The 19,728-nt window shown below is 42.2% G+C and overlaps 1 protein-coding gene across 2 annotated transcripts in view; it reads left to right on the top strand.

The window, feature by feature from the left end:
• DOCK1 (dedicator of cytokinesis 1) overlaps window positions 1-19,728 on the top strand; it is a 246,904-nt gene that overhangs the window by 193,474 nt on the left and 33,702 nt on the right. For both annotated transcript variants that reach the window (XM_033065521.1, XM_033065520.1), the window contains exons 38-44: window positions 3,285-3,404; window positions 12,287-12,376; window positions 14,800-14,904; window positions 16,706-16,847; window positions 17,060-17,138; window positions 17,469-17,553; window positions 18,339-18,425. In XM_033065521.1, coding sequence (XP_032921412.1) covers window positions 3,285-3,404; window positions 12,287-12,376; window positions 14,800-14,904; window positions 16,706-16,847; window positions 17,060-17,138; window positions 17,469-17,553; window positions 18,339-18,425 — 708 coding nt within the window. The remainder of the gene's footprint in view (window positions 1-3,284; window positions 3,405-12,286; window positions 12,377-14,799; window positions 14,905-16,705; window positions 16,848-17,059; window positions 17,139-17,468; window positions 17,554-18,338; window positions 18,426-19,728) is intronic.

The raw sequence follows: 19,728 nt of genomic DNA, 5'->3' as shown, positions 1-19,728 counted from the left end.
GAACGCTGGGTGCAGCCTGCAATATGCACAAATAACAGGTTACCTGCAGAAAGTGCCTGAAAGAAAGCATTTCAGTGGTTAACACTGTCCACTGCCAGCCAGAAATGGAGTGAGGCTGTACTTCAGAAGCATTAATCTCCCTGCAAACATTCAGGAGAGGTGTCTAACAGGCAGCTTTTTTATGTGCTTATGTCACAAATATGGGAGCAGGTACCACTTTGCTCTCCTGGCTATCATTTAGGAAGATGCTGCTCTTGCCAGCAGATACTTGTGTTGTGAAATCACATTTAATACAGCTGAATCATCACTGAATTATGTTTTTGTTTTGAAAAGTAGTTCATGGGAAAAGTAAAAATCTCAGTGTGATAAGAATGAGAGGTTTTGGAACAATTTGATTTAGTCCTGTTTGTCTTCCTCACATTTCACAACCTGCAGTGAAACCTTTCTCCCTCAGGGAGGGCTGGGTCTCTTTTCACTCCCCTCAAGGACACAACTCCCCCAGGGCAGAGAGTCAGGGACAGAATAAATGAGAATTTCATTTTCCCCTTATCTCCTGCTCATTGCAGGGTGAGTGTATGAGCCAGGCAAAGTTTCCCTTCCCATGGGAGGGATGGAACAGGATGGGCTTAAGGTCCTTCCCAGCCAGAGTGTTAATGTGGAAATACAGAGCCACAGGAGGATTCTGTGCAGGGGCTTTTATTGCAGAGCTCTGGGAATCAGGGGTACAAACCCAAATCTGACTCCACATGGGTTCCAGAGGGACAGGTTTTATACCCTTTTCCTTATGGAACTATAGAATAATTACTAAACCCATATTGTTCTGTTGTATACATTGATCTTATCCAAGCATGGATTCTTGTGATTTCCATCAGCTCCCCAAACATCCTTTCTCATGGTTCTTGTTACCATTACATTACTTCTCATGATTCTTATTACAATTAAACAATAATATATTTAATTTACCAAACAATTATTACATTTAACAATCATACTATTTATCATATGGTGATTACAGGTGCAGTTTCACGTGATTCAATAAAGACAAAGCTCAACATTCATCCCAGGGCCTGGTTCCCTTTCCCAGCCCTACCAGACCCAACCTTTCTTTGCACCCCCTGAATCTGCTGTGTACAACTCCCATGATTTTAGGAACATTTTTAACCCTGTGCTATCAAGAGCAGCCTGGGATTGTGTTATTGCAGCCTGCTGTGCTCATGGTGCCCCTCTTCAGCCAGGAGCTGCATCTCATCCTCAGCAGCCAACTGTTCTTAGCAATCCTGCCTTTAATTTCAGCAATCCCCAGCAAAGTGTGAGTGTCAAATGTCTATTTTGGAAAGTTGAAAAGGGGAAGGTGTTAAATGAGATCCTTCTGATGGATGCACTGTGAATTATTCGTACTTCAGAGTTGAACAAACTGCATCCAAGCCATAAAAAGACTAAATATGATGCAGAGTGTATATGTGCAATTTAAATTAAGACACTCTGAAATGTATTTACTGTATTTTAAAATCATTAGAGGGTTATTACACAAGGAAACATCTCTGAGATTCATCTGGAGTGCAAAATCACTGTGCCCACTTCACATGGATGAGGCTTTTAGACAGGATGAAGGATCCATTCCCTTCCATGGGGCTGTGTTCCTGAATAAATGATGGAATAAACCATGCCATGAAACATCACTCAAACTTTCACCTGGCATGGCTTGGACTTGTTAGGCTGCTTACTTTCTGTGACCTCAAATTAGAGTTTAGCCAGTTGTGGCTTGATGTACTCTTGAAGAACTTCATGGGAAGAAATTCCCATTTTTCTTTCCTTCTAATGCAAATTGATAGCAGGCAGCAAATGCCAGGGTGGGATTTGTCACAGGTTTTCATCCCTGAGTGGATGTTTATTTATAAGTATCATTTCATTAGAGGCTGGAATTACTTTATTATAGAAATGTATCAATCTCAGTCTCAATCCCTGCCCTTGCAGCCCTGAGTGGAGGGAGGAGTTCAGTGTTGCTGAGGAGCAGCAATATTGGGGGGTGTGGAACTGAGCAATTGAGTTTTTCTGTCAAGCCTCAGGACAGGATTTTCAATGACACTCATCATGGGCAGATATTGCATCCCACTGATTTTAATGGGATCACATCGAGGGCAAGACTGAGAGCATGTGAGAATTTCACCTTTAAATCTGCAAGAAGGCTCAGTCTGTGGAGAGAGAGAGGCCAAATTACTGCAAGTTGATGAAGCACACTCAAGAAAAGAGACTTTTGATGTGTTTTCAACCCTTTTTGTCAAAATTGAGGTGTTCACAACTAACAGAAGATAGCAGCTCTTAGCATGCTGAATAAATGGCACCACATTGCAGCTCCAGCAGGTTTGTGCTGCTCAGAAACAGAGCTCAGCACAGAGCTGTCAGAGCTGTCTGCACCACCCAAACACATCCATTGTGGCCAAATCAGAAGGGAATGGGTGAAATTTAATAATATAGAGGAGGCAAAGTAGCAATAATTCTGGAAATTAATTTGGGAGTTGCTCAGAGAAGCTGTGGCTGCCCCTGGATCCCTGGCAGTGTCCAAGGCCAGGTTGGACATTGGGGACAGTGAGAGGTGTCCCTGCCATGATGGGATGGGATGGGATAATGAGATGGGATAATGGGATGGGATGGAATAATGGGATGGAATAATGGAATGGGATAATGGAATGGGATAATGGAATGGGATAATGGGATGGGATGGGATCACTGGGATGGGATGAGCTTTAAGCTCTTTTCCAACCCAAAGCATCCCATGATTCCTGTGATTGACATCCTCCCCTTGATCCATCAGGATTTGCTGGCAAAGCCAGAGCTGCTCATTGCAGACAGGCTGGATAAAGTTAATTCTGCTTTCCCTGCCTCTGAAGATCCCCAGTGAGTTTGAGCCCTCTCCTCTCCCTGCCTGCAGCCCTTTCCTTTGTGGTGATGGGTCTGGGCTCCAGGGTTTCTCCCCATAAAGGGAGGTGTTGATGGTGTCCCCAGCAGGTTGCACCCATCAGCAGGCTGGGGTCACTCTCACTGAGGAGAGGAAGCCACCTCCAGGAGCTCCCTTCCAGCTGCTGGATGTAAATAATCTCCAATTAGAGCATCCAAATAAATGCTCCTTGTGCCCAAGGAAGCAAAGGGCACAACTGTGAAAAAATCTTTGTTGGTGCAGTAACTGCAGCACCACTTGTTTAAATAATCCCCTCTCTTTTATTTCCCTCCTGAACTCCTACCTTTGGATTTGTTTTCACTTTTCCCCTTTTTTTTGTGTGATTTAGTGGTCAGAAGAAGCATGTGCAGCACATCTCACCCAGAGGGATGGATACCAAGCTGCTACTCAAGGACAGCTGAAAGATCAGCTCTATCAAGAAATTATCCATTACTTTGACAAGGGCAAGGTAAAAAGGGAAGAAAAAAAGTGCAAATGTATTTCATTGCTTTTCTCTCCAACTTATAAATTTAATAGTAAACATAGTTTGCATCCAGTGACCTTCAGGAAGCACTTACAGATAATGATACTACAAAAAAAAGTCAAAAGAAACCAATGGTACATTTATAACTCCTCTCTTAAGGGTAAATATATGGGCATGTGATGCCATGGAGTAAATAAAAAAGTGATGCATGTAATTTGGAGGGCTTTTTCTGGCAGTTACAAGAATCCTTCAACTCCCCTTGTTTTTCCTCATGTACACAGAAATAATTTCCTTGGGGGCTGGATGTCTGTGGTTCATATCATAAATATCCTGGGAGGAGGATATTTCATTGCAATTGCATCTTTTAATGCACAAGGAATTTGCATTTGGCATTGCTGGGTGTTGGAGAGGGAGGGGGTTAATGTGAGAGGCAGGGATGGATCAGTGCTGGGATATTTCAGGCACAAAATATTCAAACATAGAAGTAGGAATGTCTTTGTCAGAAATTTCAGGAAAATGAACTTGGGGTTTAAACTCTGTAGAGTGAACAGAAATGGTGTTTTCTGGTAGAATTTGAATATTATCCACCCAGCCCATCCTTTCCAGTTGTTTTTAACAACATCAGATTAAAATCCTAGAATAAATCTGATAGGAACTATCATTTCTATCATTTTGTTAAAAATGTTGCTTAAAATGTCAAATTGTCTAGCTTGTCTTAATACAATATTTAATAGTTGTTAATGAGTGATGCTAAAAGTTGAAATTCTGGATTGGGGTAGAAATTGTGATTTTAGACTGGGGTAAAAGTTGTAGAAATAGAATTCTGGAGTGGGATAAAAGCTGTAAAAATAGAATTCTGGAGTGGTGCAAAGTGGCTGTTTGGGGCTGGTGGAGGTGACCTGGGGCAGTTCCTGCTGCCCAAAAAGCTTTTCCTGAGTGAGTGAGAAGAATCTCATTTGAATGAGGGTCACAACTGATTTAAAAGCTAATTTTAGACTTACATTCCTGTCTGGAAGGGAAACCAGGAGTTGCCTGGTTTTATTTTGTTGGTTTTTTGTCTTTATGGTTTCCTGTTGGTCCTTTCTGGTGTCCAGGCACTGGGAATTGTTCTGAGCACCAGTTCTGTGCAGAGCTCAAGTGCCAGGACTGCTGTGGGATTTTTGTGTGTGAGAGGAGTTGATTCATTTCCAGAGGAATCTACTTACAGATATTCCTCCTCTCATTTTTTGGTCACTCAAGCTGGTGATAATTTTTCACATTACTCCGTGAAAAGGGAAATAAAAAAATCAATATACACTGAGAATATTCATTTTCTGTGATTTTGCAAATGTCAGGAAGCTCCACGTGGAGGTTTCCAGTGTAGATTGAAGGTAATCCTCTCACTTGGGATGTTCTGACATTCAGTTAAATCAACTTCTTGCATTCCTTGAGCAGTTTGCAAATGCAGCCCAGCAGCTGCTGTAACTCTCCATGGGCAGTGACACACCTGAAGAGCCTTTGCTGTGAATTTTGGGGAGGCTGAAGCAATGCCCAAACCAATTCCTGGTTTTTTTTGTGCCATAATCACCCAGCTGGGTCCCTGGCAGCTCACTCCAGATCCCACTTGCTGGATTTCCCTTCCCATTAAGTGAACAAGAGATGTCAAATAAAGGTCACCACCAGCTGCAGAGGCACCTCCAGGCTCTCACAGAAACTCAGGAGTTTTGTTTTGAATTGTGAGCCTGTGCCTGTCCCACCCCAGCCTGCCTGATGGGATTTGGGAGGGGAGGGGGATGTGGGAGTTAGAAACATTATGTAGAAGAAATGGAGCAGAGGGATTTCCTAAAATTGGGTTTAAAACATTGGATTTTTGGTTTTTAAAGGCTGGTGTAGTTCAGCCTCTCAAAAATCAGGATCCCTTTCTCTTGGCAGAGTAGTTGGGAATTCAGTTTCCTTGGCTGTTGAAAGCCAGCCGTGAAGCTTCTCCCTTAAATATTGGCATTCTTGGGCAGGTGAATTTAGATTTAATCCTCCACACACAGGCTGGAATGGCGTGAGCTCTTCTCTTCTGGCCCAGAAGTGCCTGAGGAATTTGTAAGTGAGTAAAAAGGAGTGGATTTGCCCCAAAGGCAGGAATGTGGCACCTTGTGTGGGCTGAGAACAGAATGCTCACCACCACCATCCCTGCTGCTTGTAGTTCAAGGTCCATTTGGGATTCCTCATTTTGGTTTCCATTTTTAATCTGTTTTTCTTAGGAATATTGCTTTTTTACCTGTATTTTACTTTTGGTCCTTAAACCAACCTTTTATAAAGCTGAACTTTTCACCTTTAGGGAGGGAGAATTTCTGAGAAACAACTTTTGCATTTTGAAGTTGTTCTGCTTTATGGATTTGATTCCTGATTGTGCTCTTCATTCCTTTTCTAAGCTCCTTCTTTCCAAAAGGAAAGTTGTTTCCCTGGTGTAGGGATCCTTTTCTCTCCTGGATTATTCTTCTTCACTGCACTTTGCAGCCTCCACTCCATCTCTCTTGGCTTTTGCCCTTAAAATCCTTATCCTCATGCTTATCCCAGCAGTCTGACCCATCCTTTGAACTGCTCTCTAGTGTTTGCTCTCTCTGTGTTTTCCTGAAGCTTTGTGATTTCCAACAAATCCCTTAATCCAGGGACTTGCCTGGAAATTGTTGGCTTAGAAGATCCCAAGGTGAGAATGAAAATAGTGATGGGAGTAAAGGGATGAGGAAAGGGGTGATGCTTTTCCTGTGGGAAGGAGGTGATGGAAATCAATGCTGCTGAAGTGCTGAAGCCAGGGATTGCTCCTTGGCAAAGTTTTAAAGTTTGTTTGTGGGGCCCCAAGGGAAGCAGCAGCATTCCTGTTCCTACCTGGTGCAGTGTGGGACCAGCAACAGGATCAGGTTTGCTGGTGATGCTGCTGCCCAGAAATCAGGACAGGTTTTCCTCTGCTCCTCCATAAATTGAAAGTGTTGGTCCTGAGGAGACAAAACTAAACAAATGCACACTGCTCATTTATTTCTACTCATCCTTCGTCCCTTCCTCCTCCAAAAAAAGCTTTTACTGCTTTACAGCAGCCTCAGAACAGAAAATATCTGAAATTATACAGCAAATGCCAAGCTTTGGCTTAAAAGCCTTTTTTTTCCAGCTCATGGGATGACATCAAATGGCTTTTTCTTCCATCTTAACAAGTGAGTGGTGAAAATCACCAGTCTGCCAAAAATGTGTGTGAGGCTGGTGGCCAGCTCAGCCCTGAGAGCTGGGAAGGACACAGAGTCTTGGGACAGGCAGGATGCAGACTCTGGTTGTGTTCCAAATGAATATATTTATTTATTTCAAGAGTTTCCAACCTGGCTGTATGTTGAATGCAGTACTACCAGTAGAGAAATGCTGAGTTTCAGCGTTTTATTTAAACTATTAAGCCTTCATGCTGGTTAATTAACAGTACCTGAAATTTAACCAGCTTAGAAAGTCCCTCACACGTCAGAATATGGCACCATAATATTCTTATCCCAGACTATTTCCCTGCTCCTGACCATTAACTCTGCAGGAGCTCAGAAATACCCTGAGATCCTCCTTTGCTGCTATTAACCTCAAAAACTCAATTGAACACTGTAGTTCTTTCTGGCCAACAAGCAATCCAGCTTGAAAAATAAATTAAATCGCTGGGTTTTCCCTAGTAAAGATCTCCTGCATCTGCAAAGTCTTGCCCATAACAATTTGCAGCTCGTGTCTGCACAACTAAATTTAGGCTCTGCACATTTTTCTTACCCCCTGAGTATAAAAGAAGCATTTTCCTTGCAGTATCAGCAGCTCTCTCCCTGGTACCCTCTCCAGATAAATTGTTTCTCCCATTAATGAGTTGTACCTCGTACAAATCCTGTGTAGCAGCTCCCTGTACAACTCATTTCTCCAGAAGCCTTGCCATGTCCTGGGCAAAGCTGGGCAAGTTTCCAAGGCAGGAAATCTGTGAGGCAGCAGATTGGGAGTTACTGACCTTCAAGAATAGAGATTCCATTTATCAGGATCCTGGGCTGCAGCTGTGCTGTCCTCACCTGAATAAACTGGCTGTGCAGTAAAAGCTGCATTTTTCCCAGCTTGTGCAGACACAATCCCTGCTCCTCTGAGAATGGAGAAAATTCCAGCTTTGGGTTGGTTTTCTGTGATGCTGGAGGTGTTGTGGTGCAGGTTCAGGAAACAGCCTCAGGTTGCACCAGGGGAAGTTTAGGTTGGGAATTAGGAAAAGTTTCTTTGTGGAAAGGGTTGACAAGCAGAGCAACAGGCTGCCCAGGCAGTGCTGCAGTCCCCATCCCTGGAATTGTTCAAAAAAATGTTTGGATTTGACAGCTGAGGACAGGATTGATTATTTAACAAGGTGATGGTTGATGATCTTAGAAATCTTTTCCAAACTTAGTGATGCCATGGTCTGCTGGGCCTCTGGAGTTCAGAGAAATGGAGTTCCATAATCCAACTTCTCATTGTTCCTCTGAAGGAACAGCTGCACTGTTGGCATTTCCAGAGATGTTGGAGCACAGTGAGGTTTTTAGGAGGCAGGAAAAACAAAAAGGGGGTGAGCTTCTCTGAGGCAGAGGTCTTGGCTGGGGAGGGACAAAGTTAGAGACTGGCAAAAACTGAAAGAATCTTTTCTCCTTTATCCCTTTTTTATTGTGTATTTGAAGTATGATAGAAAAAGTACCATCAAAAATAATGTGACACAATGTCAGCAGGAGAACTTGTAAACTGACTTTTACAGAAACTTCCAAGGAATTCCAGTAATTTAAGCCAGAAACAAATGTTGTTCTGCTATCTGAAGCTGCTCTGCTGAGAGGGCTGGGGTTGTTCAATCTGGAGAGGAGAAGGCTCCAGGGAGAGCTCAGAGCCTTTCCAGGACCTGATGGGGCTCCAGGAGAGCTGGAGAGGGACTGGGGACAGGGGATGGAGGGACAGGACACAGGGAATGGCTCTGAGCTGACAGTGGGTGGGTTTGGATGGGATTTTGGGCAGGAATTGTTCCCTGAGAGGATGGGCATGGAATTCCCAGATTTGCTGTGGCTGCCCCTGGATCCCTGGCAGTGCCCCAGGCCAGGTTGGACATTGGGGTTGGACACTGGGGACAGTGGGAGGGGTCCCTGCCATGGCAGGGGTGGAAGGAGATGATCTTTAACCCAAATCATTCCAGGATTCTGGGATTCCATGGTCTGATTTTCTCCTGTTCATCTCCACTTCCTTGCTAGGAAGAACTCAAGGATTATGTGATTACTGTCTGTGTGTTGTACATGAACTAAATCTGGATCACATTTAATTTGAGGATTCATTTTTCAGGCTCTGGAACAGTTACAGAATCCATTATTAATATTAATATTCAGTAACATCTCAAGGCTTTGTTCAGGCTCAAGAGGTGCAGTGGAAGCAGCCTCTGCTCTGGGGTGTTTATGGTGTTGACAGACAAGGGTGGGAAGGTGAAAAAAAAAATCAAAGGAGATTTAATTCTGCCAAAGTTGGTATTTAATCAGTGGCAGTGCTGTGGTACCTATAGGCAGTGATGTGTAGGCAGAGTGTCTGCTTGCAGAATCACTGAATGGTTTGGGTTGCAAAGGACCTTTAAAGACCTTTGAAGACCCCACCCTGTCACAAGCAGGAGTGTCTCTCAGCTCCCCCAGGTTCCTCCAGCCTGGCCTTGGGCACTCAGGGATCCAGGGGCAGCCACAGCTGCTCTGGGCACCCTGTGCCACCCTGCCCACCCTCCCAGGGAACAATTCCTGCCCAAAATCCCATCTAAACCTACCACCTTTGGATTCCCAGACATGGCTTGGGAACACATCCAAGGGAGTTTGGTTACAGTGTTGATGTAAATCAAAAATGATTTAGGCTTCAATTTATTTCCAGTCTCATTTTAGAGAGGGACTGGTTAAATCTGGAGCACACAAACAGGGGCCCAGGACAAGGAGTGATGGTCACACATTGTCTTTGAAATGAAAATGTGCAGAAGTTATGGATGACTGAAGTTCAGAAGAAAATGGCACTCAAAAGGAGGGAAGGTTAAGTGATTCTGAAAGCTTTCACTTGCTGACTTAACAAACACCTGAATATTAGTTCAGTTCCTATAAATTGGTGCTGTATTTCCCTTCTGAGTCAAAATTAACTCCACTTGGTGTGTGAAAATGTCCTCCTTTTTCTGCAACTGTGCCTTTACTCTTAAATTCATGGTAATTTTTGTTTAAAAATAAAAACATGCTCTGTATCATCATGCTAGATTAGATCCATAATATGGATAAAAACATTCAGCTCCTTCCATTTGCAAAAATTGCGTTGCAGAGCGTTCAGGCTGCCTTGTAATTTCCTGCAGACGTGATCCCTCATTACCGTGATTGTAATTAGTCCTTCTGATGCATTTTTCACCTTCAAGGCACTTTACAAACATGAGGCAGCTCATGCTCATTCCAGTCCTCTTCCCTAGATAAATAATGTTCTGAACCTTGTTGGAGAAATAAGGAAAATCAAGAGGAGGGGTCGAATATCACGAGGAGCTGCAAGGGAAGGTTAATGAAGAACCAGATCCTGCTCCCTGGGAGCGTTCATGGCTCTTTTATCTTCAGCTGGGTCACCACTGTGCCCAGACATCATCCCAGCTGGTTTTTGCAGGGTTCAGAAGCTCCTTTCTCCTCACTCAGCCCCGCAGTGCAGTTTTTAGCCCTTATTTTATCTGTACTTGGGAGGCAGAAATCTCTCCTCTTTCTCCCTGGGATGTTTTTCCCTCTGCATTTCCTCATCCCCTGCCCCATCAGCAGCTCCCTCCCTCTCCAGCTGCTGCATTCCAGCCATTCCCACTCAGTTTGCCACAGTCCATCCCTCCACTTGAAAATTGGCTCCTTTTTTCCAGAGAGGAACAGGGATGGACAGTGAACCAATGGGACCCATCTTGTTTTTGGTGACATTGCCATGTGAAGACTTGCTGAGGATTTGTCCTTAATTTATTTTTATTTTTCGTATTATTTATATATTTATAATAAATATAATTATATTTTATATAATATTTATATTTTTTTTTTATTGTTATTTTTCAAATCGGCTCTAGAACCAGGAATTTTTGTAAAACTCGTATTTTTTTCCCAAGTTTTATATACTAAGAAATGCAATTTCCACTTGCAGATCAGCAGACAAATAGAATTCACCTGACACTGATTTTGGGGCTTTGAGTGTGGAATTTAATCTGTGTGATTTGGGAAGCTTTTGGGTTTTTGGGATGTAAAATATTGTTTATCTCTTTTTTGCACAGTGCTTTATAGAGGATGGGATTGAGGGATTTTATGGGATGGATGAAGGTTTCTCCAGGTTTCACCATTCCTCTTCTCTCCCCAGCATCCACTTCTCACCATCTTTGGAAGTTGTGGTGCTTCATCCCAAACTCCTGTCCCAGAGATGGATGTTAGTGGGGCAAAAAGGGGAATTGTGTGTTCAGCCCTCCTCACTCCTGGCTGCTGCATCCCCTCAGCATCCCACCAAGGAGAGAAAGAGTTGGAGTGGCCAGAGAATTTAAATTTAAGATGAAGGCTAACAAAATCTGCATTTCTAACTCGTTCTGAAACTCATTTTTAAAATAAAGTGAGGTCAGCAATGCCAACCAAATTTCAGCAGCAGAGGCCGATCATCGAGTTTGATCTCAGATAGCCTGGTGTGCTAATTTAAGCATATTTTTGGGTTTGAGTGGTTCTTTATCTTTGGAGTGGAAAAAACAAATGAAAAATGCACATTTAAAACCATTCTTGCTGCTCCTCATTAAGATTGTTGCCTTCTGAAGAGCTGAAGGATATTGTTAAATTTCTTTGGGTCACTTGAGACGGCTGCTGAATTTCATGGTTGAGGAACAAGAAGAAGAAGAACCAATGGAAATATAATGAGTATTTGTTCAAAGCAATATCTGCAAATTGCCTGTCCTGTCTAATACAGATTATAGATATTAGAGGGCGAGAGAGGTGATTATGAAATATAATCAATCAGCAGCCTTGGGCCCTGGCTTCCTTTGTGGACAGGCTGTGTTTACACATTACTGCCTGGGCTGGCAGGAATCATTTCACTTCTGGAGCTCTTTGATCATTTGACTTGATTTGCATCCAGTAAATTTGCATCCTGTGCCAGGGAAGGTGATGGAGCAGATCACCTTGAGTGCCACCAAGCCAAGAAGGCCAATGGCACCTGGGCTGTGTTAAAAATGGAGTGGCAGCAGGAGCAGGGCAGGGATTGCCACCTCCAATCCTCTGATAAGTTTTGGGTCCCTCAATGATAAAAAAATCATTGTGAGGCTGGAGTGAGTCCAGGGAGGGGCTGAGGGAGCTGGGGGAGCTCAGCCTGGAGAAAAGGAGGCTCAGGGGGGAACTTGTGGCTCTGCACAAGTCCCTGCCAGGAGGGGACACCGGGGGGATTTGGGATCTGGGAACAGGGACAGGAGCAGAGGGAACAGGTCAGGCTGGGCAGGGGAGCTCAGGGTGGATTTTGGGAACAATTTCTTCACCAAAATGATTTAAAAGCACTGGAAGGGGCTGCCCAGGGCAGTGCTGGAGTTCCCATCCCTGGAGGGATTTGAAATCCATGTGGATGTGGCACTTGGGGACACGGGGCACTGGTGGCTTTGGCAGTGCTGGGGATGGTTGGACTCAGTGAACTTGGAGGCTTTTCCAGCCTAAACAATTCCATGATTCCATTAATAGAGACATTTAGAGCCCCAGCACAGCTCTTTGGCACATCAGATGCTCAGTGTTTTCAGGCATGTGACACAATGCATTTGGTTGCTTGATTCAGATTTATTTGATTCTGATGTTGATGTTTAACCAAGGTATGTAATTCAGCTTCTTTTTGTTGTTTTGTGATTTTTTTCCCAACAGATGTGGGAAGAGGCCATTGCCTTGGGTAAAGAACTTGCAGAGCAGTATGAAAATGAAATGTTTGATTATGAACAACTCAGTGAACTGCTGGTAGGTTTTTTTAATGACATAGACACTGCAATAATTTATTTTGAAGTTGAATTTCTAAGCTTTTAAAATTATATAAAAATACTATAGCTATGGCAGTAAGATGCAGAAACAAATACCCACCATGGCTTTGTTGGACCAGTGTCAATTAACTGGCTACCACTGGATTGTCTGAAAAACATTTAATTTATTTTTTTTAGCTGAAAGAAAAACATTTCAGTAATGTTAATTTAGGAAATTTTGAATTTAAATATAAATGGGAACATGAAAAAAAATCCCCATTCTCTCTCAAGTGTCTTTCTGTATGCACGTTTCTTTTTTTAGGTATGAATAATCCCCAAGCATTCATGTCTCCAGTCAGTTATTTTTGCCCTGATGTTACCCATTCATTATTCCTGCACCATTTTTTCCCTCCTGTTCTCTTCCAAAGAGATAAATGGCAGCTGTCACTGTCCCTCCTCGGTCCCAACCATTTCCACAGGAGCTGGGATGTGATTCTAGATTGGTTCTGAAAATTCTCCACTCTCAAGTTTTTCCTTTTGCACTCAGAGTACATTTTCTTTAATTTCTTTGAATTATTTATCTGTTTTTTGTATCCCAGTGTGTCTGAGCTGGGCAGCGTTGAACTCCACACATCCCCAGCTCACTGAGTCTGGTGGGATGGGCACAGAATATTCTTCATTTCAGTACAAAAGGAATTGGGCAGGATTGTTCCTCTGCTAGAAATCATTGTCACATGTGGTTATTCACCAGGGGGTGGCTGCTCTGAGTCCCTCAGTTTTCATTTTCCATCTCCTTTTTGCTTGCACATGGGAATGTGGATGGGTTTGTCACAGATGCAGCCACTCTTTATTACCCTACTGGATCCATTCTGGAGGAGAAGTTGGAATTAATGATCACAGAGTGATTGAATTATTTGGATTGGTATGATCTTAAAGCTCATCCAGTTCCACCCACTTTGCCATGGGCAGGGACGCCTTCCACTGTCCCAGGTTCCTCCAAACCCTGTCCAACCCGGCCTTGGAGATTTCCATGGAGTTTCTTCTTCTTCTAAGAACTTCCAATCCTTTCATCAGACAATTGAGTTTATCTGTTCTTTGTTCATCAGCCAGGAGATGAAATGAGATGTCACAGAATTAATCCTGCTGTGCATTTCCCTCACAAGATCAAAATTCACTCTCCCATATGAGTCAGGTCTCACATGCCCCATCAGCTTTTGTCATTGCTGTTGCTGAACAGCTCTTTTTTTTTGTCCCACAATAAAGTTTAGAAATTTTTTGTTCTTTCTATTCTCCCTCTTATTTCTTTACTGCAATATTAAATATTAGCCTCTAAGACAATTCACAAATGACAAAATAGTTTTGCTCCAGACTGAGAAATACTCGGCAGATCTGGGTCTTTGTAGTCTTGGTGCCATTTACTGTTATCTGTCATGTGGGAGCAGCACTAAAACTCCCCCCAGATCAAAAGTCATTCTCTTTGCAGAAATAATAGACTAAAAATAAGTTAATGAACAGATCTTCTGAAGCTGCTCATTTGTTATTATTTCATCATTAGAGATAAAGAAGAGCTCGGCATTGAAAGCAGATGGCGTCTGACATGCGTGTGTTTATTCCAAAATTTACATTTCCCTGTAATTCTCAACTGCCTGCTTTCCATATGCAAATTCATGGCTGTAAATATGGAAGAGGAGTGGTAGGAGCATGTAATGATATGTAGGAACCCAAAACTACCAAGTCAGCACTGTTGGGATGAGCTGTGTGCAGCTTCATCCTTCCAGTGTTTCGCCATCAGAAGTGTCACAGCTGGAATTTCAGATTGCTGTGCAGATTCCTGACCTTCACTGCCAGTGGAATACTGGATGGGAATCAGTGAGGTTCACCAAGATGAGGGCCATCAAGATTGAGATATTGCAAATGGAACAAAAAGGTTCACAGTGATGAAGTTCATCAAAATAGAGATACTGGATATGGAGCAGTGGCGTTCATCAAGATCAGATCCATCCAAATTGAGATATTTGATCTGGAACAAAAAGGTTCACAAGGATGAAGTTCTTCAAAATGGAGATACTGGAAATGGAACAATGAGGTTCACAAAGATGAAGTTCTTCAAAATGGAGATACTGGATATGGAACAAAGAGGTTCACCATGATGAAGTTCATCAAAATGGAGATACTGGTTGTAGAACAATGAGGTTCACCATGATAAGACTCATCAAAATTGAAGTATTCCTTTGGGAACAGTCAGATTCACCATGATGAGTAGAAAAATCAAGGCTGGTATTTCCAAATAATGCCATGAATCTGATAGAAAGATGGGGAAAAAAAGAAGGGAATGAAACATCTTTAAATTAGAGATGCACACAAGATCTTAAGTATAAGGAATCTCCTAAAAGCCCATTCAAATCCCTCCTGTTTATTTTGCAGAGAAAACAAGCCCAGTTCTATGAAAACATTGTGAAGGTGATACGACCAAAACCTGATTATTTTGCTGTTGGATACTATGGCCAGGGATTCCCAACGTTCATAAGGGTAAGTGGTCACCTGTTCCCACAGAGGTTTATTTCTCTGGAAATTTCCCTTGGCTTGGAGAAACCTGCCTGACACTGACAGGTGCTTTTTAGGTGTATAAAACAAACACTGGTTCTTCCTTGCTGGTTTTTAAGCTGGAATAGTTGAATTTTAGTAGAAAACTTTCTCTTCAAACATATTTAGTGCTTTCTATTTCTTCAGGGTATCACTAGAAATGAAGATAAATGACCCAATCCATCACTCGGGGTCATAACCATCTGAAATGGTGACATTTTTCCTGGCAGGTTAATGTATATTTATATATATAGTATATATATATATATATATGAGCATGGTAGACAAGCCTTTTGTGTGTGACTGTTTTCAGGTGAGTGTCCTTTCCAGCACTCTCACTATAATGAAGTTGACTATCAAGGTGTGTGTGGTGACACCTTTAGTAATAATTTTTATCATTGATTTGTCTGGGTCATGTGCCAATTTAAGACCTGTGTCACTTGGCTGGTGCCAGGATCACAGATTTAGTGACATTTTAAGGATTTTTTCACTAATATTAGGATTTTTATGGGTTGAATTAGTGGCTGAAGAAAAGTAGGGCTATAACACGTCTGAATTGCATCTGTATTACGATTCTCTAAGCCATTAATAATTCCATAACCCATTATTATTTCGTTAACTCCCCTGGGCATCCTGTGCCAGGGCCTCACCACCTCACAGGAATGGATTCCTTCCCAATTTGCCCTCTGAAAACCAGGCTGTAGAGTGCCCTGCTGATGGAGAAAATCCTCACTTTTCCCTCTATTCCAGCATTCCCTGTGAATTACAAATGTATATACATAAATTACAGTTATCCAGAAGCTCCTTAGCCATCTATTATTCTAATTTCTTTCCCCTACTGAGCTTTTCAAAAGGCACCATTGCAGAATTAAACCCAACTGGGCAAATGTGAACAACTCCAGGTTCCTACCCCCAGTCAAAACACCCTTTTTAAAATAAGTGCTGTATAATTTTTTCACCAAGCATTCATTTTGAGATGAGTAATGAGGTTAAACATATTCAGATGCAAATTTTATCCAAACTTGCTTTAATATGTTTGATCAGTTAAAAATATGCAAGTTGTCTTTTACATTTTCCTTTAGAATTTAATGAACTCAGCATGTAAAGGGACTGTATAAAATATCTCTTAATTTTCTTTATTGGCCAAGAAGAAACCAATGCTTACAAATACAATAAACTTACAGTTATAAAAAGTTTAGAGTTTATAATGGCAAAAATCTAAGACATTAATGTGAGTCTTTTTATAAGAGTAAGTATTTTTGGGTATTCCTCCTCAAATCTGCATTGTTTTATGTTTCTGTTTTTCTCTGCTAGTCTTATTTGATCACTTAAGTGCCTTTGGATAAATGTTTATATTTAACTCAGTTTATTTATTGGCATCCATTCCATCATTAGCCATGGAAGGTGGAGGAGACATGTTGGATTCAATAATAATTTCTCTTAATATATTTTCAATGGCCACCAATGTTACAGATCCTTGAAATTGTGTTTTGAGGTGATTTTAGTGTGGCTTATAAAAATACCTGAAGGTAAAAGTGGGCTTAATGATCCCAGGATGGAATTGGAGGTGATAAAAAATTATTGATAAAGTATTGATTACGACACAATGCGAGGAGTAGAAGTCCTTCACGTACTGAGAAGCGCTAACAGCGATGGTGTCAGCGCTTCTGACACCCAGTTCTGTACTGGGAGCACTGGTTTTTGCCCTGGGGGAGCTGGTGCCAGCTGTGGGTGCCTCTGTTTGCAGAACAAAGTGTTCATTTACCGGGGCAAGGAGTACGAGCGGCGCGAGGACTTCGAGGTGCGGCTGCTGACGCAGTTCCCCAACGCCGAGAAGATGAAGACAACGTCACCCCCTGGAGATGACATCAAAACCTCCTCTGGCCAGTGTATCCTTGGGCTGTACAACCAGTACAACCAGTACAACCAGTACAACCAGCAGCTCAGGTCAAGCATTTATGGCCAGCCTGTTGCACTTGTGCCCTGACGGGTGTAACGCACAAATTTTGGATTTTTGTCCTTTTTTGTGTATGTGTTCTGTTGAGCTGTTTGCTCGGTGTGACTGAAATTCCCTTTTCACTTCTTAACCCCCGAAATTCAGATATTCAGTGCTTCACTGTAAAACCCAAACTGGATTTACCCTCCAAATTTCACAGGCCAGTGTCAGAACAAATCGTGAGGTGAGTTTGGGTTGGGTTTTGTCGTTTTCTCATTCCCCTTTATAACACATAAATTATTGTTGGATAGTGAATCTCTTCACAGCCATGGAGGGTGGGCATTGTGAGGCCGTTTAATGGTGATTTTTAGCATTGGCACGCATTCCAACCCACTGGAAAACAGTGATCCCATATTTGTCCATAAACTTCCTCTAATATTAGAATTTATATCAATTCCTAAACTGACAAAATTTGATTTTCATTGTGCATTTGGGGCTTGGTACTGGATGATGTTTGAGGTCATTTCCAACCCAATCCATTGTGTGATTCCATGATTCTTTTCCCTCTTTTCAGTTTCTACAGGGTGAATGAAGTCCAACGCTTTGAGTACTCGCGCCCTGTTCGAAAAGGAGAGAAAAACCCAGACAACGAATTTGCAGTAAGAAATTAGGAAGAAAATAAACCACTTTGGGTTTGCTTGTTTATCCCCCTCTATTTTGAGCATCTGAGCCATTCATTATCTTTTGCTTGTTGAGAAATAAATTCTAGGTTTAAAGGGATTATTTTTCATAGAAAGTTAATTAAGCCAATTTATCATGTTCTCGTTTATACCAATAGGAAACAAAAATGGGCAAAGCTGTATTTATTTTGTAAAAACAGCTCTTCTGAGAAAGGATTTTAAATTGTTACACCTGAAACTTGTCTTGCCATGAAAATTCCAGTTAGGCATCTGAAAGTCTTTTGTCACTAATACCTTTTGGGTTTTTTTTGGTTTTTTGTTTTTACTAAACCATTTGTTTCATCTAACAATCAATAAAATGAGTGCTGTGAGGAGGCCCTGGCACAGGGTGCCCAGAGCAGCTGTGGCTGCCCCTGGATCCCTGGAAGTGTCCAAGGCCAGGTTGGACATTGGGGCTGGAGCAGAAGTTGTCCCTGCTCCTGGATTTTAAGGTCCTTTCCAACCCAAACCATTCTGGGATTCCATGAACATCCAGTAAAACCAGGGGATCCTTCCATGGTGTTTTCCTTCAGAAAGGGAGCAGTTGTTCCCTGCTGAGTCACATCCAGATTTAAATCACTGCTGCTCCATCTTCCATTTGGAATCCCCCCTGGCTCTGTAACATCTGCCATACCTTGATCCTTGTCCTGGGATGATGTTTTAGGGCTTTGTTCGGGGTCCCAGCTGTCTCCAGTGACAATGTGACACTTGTGTTCCCCTTGCAGAACATGTGGATTGAGAGAACCATCTACGTGACAGCCTATAAACTACCAGGGATCCTCAGGTGGTTTGAAGTCAAATCTGTTTTCATGGTAAGATCAGCTTGGCTTTATTGAGATTGTGTAAAAAAAATGGGGTTTTATTCAGCCAGGGGGCATTTGTGTGTCTCAGTGCTTAGTTCTGTGAACAAGGAATCCATGGGATTGTCCCTGGCACATGCTGAGGGAACCTGCTGAGTGTTCACTGAGGGTGACTCAGGCAATGCTTTTCATTCCCAGCCCTCCAAGGCCTTCAGCCCTTTTAGAAAGCACTTGTGTCTCTCAGCAGGTGCCTAGAAAGAACAGAGAGCTGAGGTGATGTAGGGAAACCCTGCTCCATACCAGAGAATCTGGCCTGAACTTGATAAAAGAGGATCTGGATGCTTTGATTGCCATTAATTCAAAATACCCCAATAATCAAAGGCATTGTATGTCTGCATTTCTTACCACTTGTGGTTAAAGGTTGTTTTTGTTTCTTCTCCATATTTAGCTAAATATACCCTCAGCAACCTCACAGAGTAACTCCAAATTACTCATTTCTCTGTTCAGCCATTTAGACTGTTTAGATAAGACATATCCATTAAACGCCTTTAAGATTAAATTATTCTTATGCAGCTGTAATTTTTAAGTAGCAATAAAAACATTGTTACTGCGTTTTTGAAATCTCTCTTGTGAGGCTTATTTTTAAAGGAAAAGAACAATTTGCATATGATTAATTAAAACCTTTTTCATTGCTCCATTGAGGTTATGTTGGACAGTTGTATTTGGATGAACAGAAGTAATGCAGAAAATTACTATGGTATCTATAGTAACAGAATATGAATGTGATGTGTGACAGTAATAGGCAGCTGAATAAAACACATTGAATTTTTAATGAATTTCGTAGTTTCAATATAACCCTGATGGAGAAGATTGTATTTATCTTCATGATGGCAAGAAGTGCTGTTTGTAAAGGCTGGCAGATCTGATGGCAGTCCTGATGAGCAGAGAGCAGAGCCTGACAGGCACTTTGTGTTCACCCTTCATGCTCTGCCTGGCATCAAAATGGGCACAAATCCTGGGAGAATGCTTCTGTCAGCCTTTTGGGAGCAAGGCTTGTATGGGTTGCATAGCTGAGAAATGAGAGCAGAATGGAACTTAATAACATGTGGGAAGAGTGCTACAGATAACTTCTGACCTCCTCTGGCACAGCTCCTACAAAATGGGTATTGACTTTCCTCAAGATCCCTGTCAGCTAAAATGCTGCAAGGAGGATCACAGGGTTTACATCCCTGTAATGCTAAATTGTGATTATGGATACAGATATTATTGATCCCTTGCTAAGCACCAGGATACTCCAGCAGCTCTGCATGTTTCA

This window comes from Catharus ustulatus, chromosome 8 (assembly GCF_009819885.2).
Source record: "Catharus ustulatus isolate bCatUst1 chromosome 8, bCatUst1.pri.v2, whole genome shotgun sequence".
Lineage (NCBI taxonomy): Eukaryota > Metazoa > Chordata > Aves > Passeriformes > Turdidae > Catharus > Catharus ustulatus.
Note: the sequence above shows the minus strand (reverse complement) of the source record. Positions and strands in the feature narration are given on the sequence as shown.